Raw genomic sequence first — 9,022 nt, 5'->3', positions numbered from 1 at the left:
AGTATGCTATTTGTCGAATATCCAGGTTTTGAGTTGTTTTCTGAAGGAGAGGTGGTTCTGTGTGAGGCGGAGGTGGGTGGGGAGAGAATTCCAGGTTTGGCCGCTAAGTAAGAGAAAGATCTTCCTCCCATGGTGGATCTTTGGATGCGAGGAATCGCGGCGAGGGCTTGGTTGGACGATCGTAGTTGGCGGGTGGGGGTGTAGAAGGCCAGGCGCGTGTTGAGGTATTTGGGTCCTAGGTCGTAGAGGGCTTTGTGTGTGTGGGTGAGGAGACGGAACGTTATTCTCTTGTTGACGGGGAGCCAGTGGAGGTCTCTCAGGTGACCGGATATGTGATTGTGGCGGGGGATGTCTAGGATGAGTCTGGCGGAGGCGTTCTGAATGCGTTGGAGTTTTTTCTGTAGTTTGGCTGTGGTTCCGGCGTAGAGGGTGTTACCGTAGTCTAGTCGGATTGTGACAAGTGCTTGGGTGACTGTCTTTCTTGTTTCGGTGGGGATCCAGCGGAAGATCTTTTTGAGCATACGTAAGATGTTAAAACATGAAGATGAGATGGCGTTGACTTGTCGGGTCATCGAGAGGGAGGAGTCTAGGATGAAGCCCAGGGGTATACAAACTTTAGCACGCATCTTTTAGCACGCACTACCATTACCACGCATCTGTTATATCGCATACCATTACAACGCATAGCGCTTTGAGGCAATCTGACAGGGAATGGCTAGTGAATAGGTTAATTTACTATCCAATAACCTTCCCTAGTGTCCACAGGGACTGGTGTTGGAATAGTAAATTAAACTATTCACTATCCAGCACCCAAAGCACTATGCGTTGTAAAGGTATTGCGATGTAAAAAATGTGTGGTATTGGTATGCGTGGTAAAAGTGTGCGTGCTAACATCATACATCCAAGCCCAGGTTACGTGCGTGGTCAGTAGGTTTGGGTGCGCTGCCCAGGGCTGGTGGCCACCATGAGTCGTCCCAAGCAGAGGGGGATGATCCTAGGATGAGGACTTCCGTATTGTCTGAATTCAGTTTTAAACGGCTGTTCTTCATCCACTCGGCTACGTCTTTCATCCCTTCGTGTAGGTTGGTTTTGGCGGTGTTTGGGTCTTTGGTGAGGGAGAGGATCAACTGGGTGTCGTCTGCGTAGGAGATGATGTTGAGGTTGTGTTGGCGCGCGATGGATGCGAGGGGGCTCATGTAGACGTTGAAGAGGGTGGGGCCGAGTGATGATCCTTGTGGTACGCCGCAGATGACTTCAGTGGCCTCTGATCTGAACGGGGGGAGACGGACTCTCTGGGTTCTTCCGGAGAGGAACGAGATGATCCAATCCAATGCTTTTCCTTGTATCCCGACGTTGCTGAGGCGTTGGATAAGGGTGCTATGACAGACCGTGTCAAAGTCTGCGGAGAGGTCCAGTAGGATGAGGGCAGCTGTTTCTCCGTTGTCAAGTAGTGTTCGAATGTCGTCTGCGGCTGCGATGAGGGCGGTCTCGGTGCTGTGTTTGGCTCGGAAGCCGGACTGTGATGGGTCGAGGGAGCCGTTTGATTCGAGGAAGGTGGCGAGCTGACTGTTGACGGTTTTCTCAATGACTTTGGCAGGGAATGGGAGGAGCGAAATGGGGCGGTAGTTCTTAAGTTCGGTGGGGTCTGCTGTGGGTTTCTTCAGGAGGGCACTTAGTTCGGCATGTTTCCAACTTTCCGGGAAGGTGGCGGTGTTGAGGGAGCAGTTGATGGTATCTCGGAGATAGGGTGCGATGATGGAGTCGGCTTTGATGAAGATGTGGTGAGGCATGGGTTGGTTGGCGATCCGGAGTGGATGGAGTTCATTAAGCGGATGGTGTCTTCAGTGCTGATTGGGTTCCAGGCGTAAAGGTTGGTGGTGGGGGGCTTCGGTTCGGAGGTAAGGGGAGTGGACTGGTTGCTGAAGCTGTTATGTATGTCCGCGATTTTGTTATGGAAGAACGAGGCTAGAGAGTCGCAGAGGTCTTGAGAGGGGGTGAGGTCGTTGGTGCCGGCGGTGGGGTTGGTAAATTCTTAGACTATGTTGAAGAGTTCCTTGCTGTTGTGGGCAATGTTGTCGAGTCGATCTTTAAATGCTGATTTCTTGGTGGATCAGATCAGCTGGTGGTTTTTGCGGGTGGCGTTCTTGAGGGCGGTCATGTTGTCTGTGGTTGGGTTTTTTCGCCAGGCTTTCTCGAGGGTGCGGCAGGTCTTTTTGGATTTTTTAAGGTCGTCATTGATCCAGGGGGCTTTTTTGCTACCTGGCTTGTTTTGAAGGTTTTTCAAGGGTCCTAATTCATCAGCGCTGTGGGTGATCCATTGTGTGAGGTTGATGGCTGCTTGATTTGGGTACAATGATTTGGCGGGAGGGTTTTGGTATAGGGATGTGGCGAGCTGGTTGGTGGTAATTTTGTTCCAGTTTCTACTGGGGATTTGTTGTGGCTGGTGGTGAGTCGTGGTTTTTCTGTAGTTGAAATGGACACATCTGTGGTCCGTCCAATGGAGTTCTGTGGCGTGATGGAAGGAGATGTGCTTGCTGGAGGAGAAGATTGGGTTGAGCGTGTGTCCGGCGTGGTGGGTGGGGGTGTTTACCAGTTGTTTGAGTCCTAGATTGGCGAGGTTGTCCTGAAGAGTGGTGGTGTTAAAGAGTTTTTTAAAAAAAAAAAGTTTTAAGAAAAATTTACTCTTCCACCAGAATCTGAGTCCTCCACAACATCCTGTTTTTTTTGGCTGTCAGCTGTGAAAAGGAGACCAATATTGCCCCATTTCTATTATTCTGTTTCCTCTGTTCAATACTAGGGTGCTTTTTTAACTTGTCTCTAGTTCATTGCGAATGTTACCGTTGCTAATTCACATTGTGTTAGCTTTGGCTTAATTGCAATGCAAACTTTATCTCAATAAGTTGCTGTAACAAGCTGCAAGTCCACTGCGGAAGCCCATTCATTTGCTAATTATATTCCACATAAGGTTGCAAGACCATAAAGTGGAGTTTTCAGGATTTTGAATAGTTTCTTGTTTGAAGATGTTACTCTCTCCTGCGCACCCCACTCCTGTACTAAGATTACGAGTGACCTGGCACCCGCCTTTCAGAGGTTCTTGCATTCACCCAAGTCTGGCCTGGCACTGGAGAGCTACCTCTCACCCCTGACCCTCCTGACTCTTACGTCTCATCTCCCTGGCACTCACTCCTCACCTCTCTGGCACTCACCCTTCACCCCCATGGCCTGCCATTCACCCTTGACCCTCCTGGCACTATCCCGGTTTCCCACAAGAACAAAAAATAACAAGCATTGGCATAGCCAATAGGGCTCGCCTTTGGGGCCTTATAAGTGTTTAGCCACGCAACAGCTGATGTTGTTGCACCAAGGATATAGTGCTGCATAACTAAATACTTAGAAGGTCCCAAAAGCTAGACCTATTGGCTATGCCAATGCTTGTTAAAGACAGACATTAAGAGGCAGGTCCCATGAGCACATAACTTTTAGAAGGGTGCTTTTCTACTGAGTGTGTATATGTGTGTGTGTATATATATATATATATTTATGTATTAATAAATGTAATCTCCGTCATTGAGGGGTTCATCCTCAATGACAATATTATTGGCTAAATACACACACTGGACATGGTAAACTGGCATACATTGGTACACTCCTATCAGATGTCAGAATCGTCATGACATTGGGGATGGTAAAAATCATATTTGCGAAATTACCCAAATTCCGCGAGTGGAACGGAATTTACCGCCCAGGCCTATTCAAGACACAACCCATTTTTTTATCTGAAAGAGTTTTTATTTTATTTTTACAAGACACTTGTATCATTTAAATGGCAAATCTTTTTATGGATCTGTTCGTACTTTGGATCTCAAAGCCAAGACAGACTCCTAGCAAGGCTAGGTTTGCCCATCTCTAATCCTTAACATCACTCAACTCTAATTCTTAACATCACTTTGAGAATGTGTCTTGATTTTGCCGTTTTCAGTTCTAAAGTTTGTGAGTCAACTTTGGATGATTTTTAGCACCTAGAAGGTTCTCTTATCAAAGGGTGCAAAATAGTAAAAATAAAATAAAAACTAAGCAGCATGTACTACAAAACACAGTATCAGTATTATAAAGTGTATTATAAACTGGGTAATTCTTTGAATAAAAAAAAAGAGATGTGAAAGCCTGATGACTGTCAGACTCACGTTTCATTAAAATAATTGTTCGGCAGCATTATCCTATCCCTTAGTGAAAAGAAGACTAGAGAAATAAATGAAATTTCACCTGATATCAATTGGACAATTGTGCAAATGGTCGTAATTATTATCAATTTAAGCTTTGATTAACAGGGAAAAACCTGTGAAAACATCAATACATGCCAACAAAAAACGTTAAGAAACAACATATCTCCACACATCTAGATGAAAAATGATATTACTGAGGAAGGTCTAAACAAAAAAGGAACACAACTCTCCAACATCCCTAAAACTCAATGTCCCAATTTGTTCAAAGTAAAACAAGCACTTACCATTAATATTCATAGCTGGCAACACTATGGACATCTTTGGCCGCATCGTCTTATTACGGTTAGTGGCTGGTAACAGTAGGTGATCCTGAAAAACATTTAAAATACTTGAGATGTGTGTACTGATTGGAATTTAAATCAATAAAATTGTGTTTTTCAATTGAGAAATACATTGATCAGCTGCCTATTGCCCCAGATCAGGTAATGCAAAGCCTTCATTTGCAATTTCAAATCCAAGTTAAGAAAACCACATCTCTGTAAAATAGAGCTAGTCGAGATTTGTGCCTAAATGAAACAGACCAAAGCATGATGAATTATCTTCATCTCTTCCAAATAATAGAGCAGACTGGTTTCCAAATTCCAGACAAACATTATTACTTGGACTAGCACACAATAATGTAATACAATTATACTTTAATTGGTGCGAGTTGCATTTTTGCACTAGCAAAATTTACGTTAACGCAGAGAAAAAAAACACTTGCCTAACAAAAACATTCTAAAATGGTATTGTACACAAGCTTTCAGTACCACACTGGCCCCTACTTAGGATATAAGAAACCCCTGCTTAGGATATAAAAAACTATAAATGAAAAAGAATTCTAAAATACGTACACTACGGTCACAGCAAGCAAAAACAAAATGGTCAGTGTCACTGGTCAAAGTCATTCAACATCAGTCTCTAGATGTATGTGTTGTCATAGATGGATGTCATATCGATATGCAGATTAATTGTAGGAAGAAAAAATATTTAAGGAAACAATAAATAATTACAGGACATGCAGATGACATGCCCTAACGGCAATAACAACATTGAAAACAAAGAATTGAGATAGGATGAGGAAGGACTGCACGTTCACAAGAAAAACGTACTTTATTTTATGAACGACATTTCTAATGGGTACATAATCTTTCATTAGATTCTATGTCAGGACCGGAGGCTTCAGATTATGCTTTTCTCTCTTCGCTGTTTATTAACAAAAACACATAGCAGCCAGAAAAGCAAAACTTGTAAAGGATACGATATACCACCCAACACTGGGATAAACATATCACAAAAACATCAAACACATGGGATAAACTACAACTCCCATCAGTCCATAATCATAGTCCTTCCATAGTGTCCACTGCGCTAAGGTAGGGCGTCCTTCCTGTGATCCCTTCCTCTTTCTTCGCTGCTTCCCAGCCAGTTAAGTGCCTTTCCTGTTCTCTCCCTCGTTTTTGGGGTGGTGAGAGCGTTTGGGATTTTGGGTACTGTGTGTATTAATCGATTGTGTGGGCTCTTGTTGTGGGGTTTGAAAAACGTTGTTTTCCCTTACAGAGCCCGTATTTTCTTGTTTTGTCGCGGGGACGTTTCGCCCCTGACGCGACTGTCCCCGGAATTGCGGCTCGCTTCGATTGCCGCTAGAGGGCGCTGCCGCGTCTCGTTCTCCTCAGCGCGTCTTTCCCTTCATCGGGAGCCGCGCTGAGGAGAGCGATCGCGCCAGAGCCTTCGACTGCTGCCCCACCGTGACGCCCGGCCAGGGTTGTATTGCCCCAGTATCTTGACGCCCGTTTGTGGGTCTGTACTTGCGGATTTACCGCGCTGACGCCTGCGGGCGGTATTCTTTCAGCACTTGCCGGTCTTGCTCGGCGTATTTTACATTTTATTCTGTGAGCGCGCTGGGGGGCGGCTTGAGACCCGGTCTTGCCTAAGAGGGTCAGCGCGTTACGAGGAGTGCTGCCTCTTGCTGTCTGTGTGCCAGATTTTTAAAAGCCTTGCTAATCTTTGGTTAGCCCACATTGCTGGTGCCTGGGCCAGTCTAACCCTCCTTTTCCCTGCCCTAAAGGACTTGGTCATGGCAGAGGGATATTATGTGGAGGAGGAAACCCACCAATACTTGGGGGATGATGAGTTTTATGAAGCTGTAGATCAGTCCATCTATAGGTGTGTGCAGGAGATCGTGGGGCCTATGGAGGATAGACTCTCGGCCCGCATTGTGGAGGAGTGCACTAAATTGGCCTCTACGGCTCTGGGTGCCCAGGGTTCTGTCCCTGCCTCTTCTGTGATTAACCCCCCTGCCCCCAAGAAGGTCTGCAGGGATAGTGGCTCCGGAGGGTCGCAAGGGGTGGATAAGGATGCCTTTGAACGCCTCCGGGATGCGTTCCTGGCTAAGGCGACAGAGCCTGACACCCCTGCGTCGCTCCCAGTCCAAGGCCCTTCGGGGTCGACCGCGACAGCCCCTTCCTCCCATGGAGGGCTCTCCCCGGCGGACACGGATGACGACGAGGATTCAGTGCGCTCGTGGCGCCCGTCCGGATCAGCGGCGGAGTTGCCTCATGATGCCTCAGGTATGCTTGACCCGGACGATATTATCCATCCGAGGTCGGCAGCCTGGGCACCGGGCGACAAAGTCGCGAAGTTTGTGGCGGGACGTCTACGCAGGCCACTGGAGAAGGAGGCACGTAGTTGCCTCAGGGGAGAGTGTCCGCGGCCTACACTGGAGGGAAAAGTGGCCCTGACCCCTGAGTTGGACGGGAAAATGGCTACTTTTATGGCGAAGTTTGTTAAGGACCCGCGAAAAGGCATTGACCGTTCCTGGCGGTCATGCCAAGACAAGCTTTTAGACACCATAGGGCCCTTAACGAAGATCCTAGACATGGCGGAGGAGGCCAAAGTTTCTGGTTCCGCCATTTCACCAGAAGTTCTCTCTAATTGGGCTCAGAGGGCAGTGATCTTTTTGGGCAACGCTAATTGCGCCCTCTCAACAGAGCGTAGACGCTCGCTGCTCATTAAGTTAGACCCTAAACTGGGGGACCTGGCCTCGTCAGAGGCGGGAGCAGTAGCGCAGGGCGGCCTATTTGGAGATCCGTTCATTAAAGAATTGGGGAAATTTGTCTCCACCTTTTCATCCTTAGACAAAGCACAGTCCACAATAAAAAGGGTGTTTAACCAACGTTTTTCCCGGGGGGCCGGTCGTGGAAGGGGCCTCACGTCCGGCCGTGGTGGACAGAACCAACCGAATAAGGGTCAAGGCTCCGGCAGAGGGCAGTACAACTCCTCAGCCAACTACACGAACTTTTACCCCTCCAGGGGTCAACGCTTCAGAGGAGGCCGTGGCGGCTTCAGGAATGACGCAATCAGCAACAACTCTCACGGTGAGTGTAATCCCGGCGGACCAGGTCCAGATTGGGGGGAGGCTGGCCTGCTTCCGGGAAGCCTGGTCGGCACTTACGAAGGACGCGTGGGTTCTTCAGACAGTGCGTGGTTTTCACATAGACTTTTACGATCAGCCGATTCATTTAAGGGATCCACGGCCCATTCTTTTTTCCCAAGAGGATGCCCGGTTGATCGACGAGGAGGTCTTGGCGCTGTGCCAGAAAGGCGCCATCTGTCGTTCAACACGGCATCCTTCGGGTTTCCGCAGCAACATCTTCCTGGTGGGGAAGCCGGATGGTGGCAAGAGACCGGTGATAAATCTCCGAGAGTTCAACGGTTGGTTGGTTTACAACCATTTCAAGATGGAGGGGATCCATCTTCTCAGGGACGTCCTACGGGTGAACGACTGGATGGTCCGCTTGGACCTGAAGGACGCTTACTTGGTAGTGCCCATCTACCCGCCTCACCGTCGGTTCCTGCAGTTCCTCTGGCGGGACCAGATTTACGAGTTCACAGCCCTTCCTTTCGGACTCTCCTCGGCCCCGTGGTGTTTCACCAAATTGTTGCATCCAGCAGTGGAGGTCCTCCGGAGTCAGGGCATCCGGATGATAGTCTATTTAGACGACATCCTTTTGATGGCGCAATGTCCCAACAAGCTATTTTTTCAGCTCAACCAAACGGTAACGTTGTTACAGGGTCTGGGCTTCATCATCAACAAGGACAAGTCTGTCTTGACACCTTCCCAGAGGATGGAGTTCCTGGGGTTCCTGGTGGACTCAGTGCAGGCCTCGCTCAGTCTGCCATCGCGGAAGATGGCCAAGATCAGGCACGAACTCCGGCAGACGATCGCCAGGGAGCGCACATCCCTACGTCAGATCGCCAGGGTGGTGGGACTCCTCTCGTCCTCCATCCAGGCGATCTTTCCGGGTCCGCTTCATTATCGGGCCCTTCAGCGCCTCAAGGCGTACCACCTTCGGAAGGGTCTCTCTTACGAACAGTTGGTCCCATTGTCCGACGAGGTAAAGGAGGAGATGTCCTGGTGGCTCTCCCACATGGAGGCCTGGAACGGCCGGGCGATTTTCGGATCGGTTCCGGATCTAGTGATAGAGTCCGACGCCAGCAGATCTGGTTGGGGCGCCCGTTGCGGCGATTTCTCCACAGGCGGAGGCTGGTCGTCAGAGGAGCAGCAACTCCATATCAATTGTCTGGAGCTCCTCGCAGGTTCTTTCGCGGTCCGTTGCTGGACCAAGGATTCAGCGTCCTCATGCGTCCTTCTCCGGATGGACAACATCTCAGCGGTACGCTATGTCAATCACCTGGGCGGCCCTCGGTCCAAAGCCTTGGCGAACCTGGCAAAGGATTTTTGGGACTACTGCCTAGCC

The 9,022-nt window shown here is 48.7% G+C and overlaps 1 protein-coding gene across 2 annotated transcripts in view; it reads right to left on the bottom strand.

The window, feature by feature from the left end:
- The window catches only part of ATF6 (activating transcription factor 6), a 1,839,477-nt gene that overhangs the window by 7,667 nt on the left and 1,822,788 nt on the right, over positions 1–9,022 (bottom strand). For both annotated transcript variants that reach the window (XR_015309808.1, XM_086964422.1), the window contains exon 15: positions 4,508–4,592. Coding sequence is in view for 1 of the 2 variants with exons in the window: in XM_086964422.1 (XP_086820548.1) it covers positions 4,508–4,592 (85 nt within the window). In the remaining variant the exon portion in view is untranslated. The remainder of the gene's footprint in view (positions 1–4,507; positions 4,593–9,022) is intronic.

This window comes from Lissotriton vulgaris, chromosome 1_1, assembly GCF_964263255.1.
Source record: "Lissotriton vulgaris chromosome 1_1, aLisVul1.2, whole genome shotgun sequence".
Classification (NCBI taxonomy): domain Eukaryota; kingdom Metazoa; phylum Chordata; class Amphibia; order Caudata; family Salamandridae; genus Lissotriton; species Lissotriton vulgaris.
This window is presented reverse-complemented; position numbering and strand designations above follow the sequence as displayed.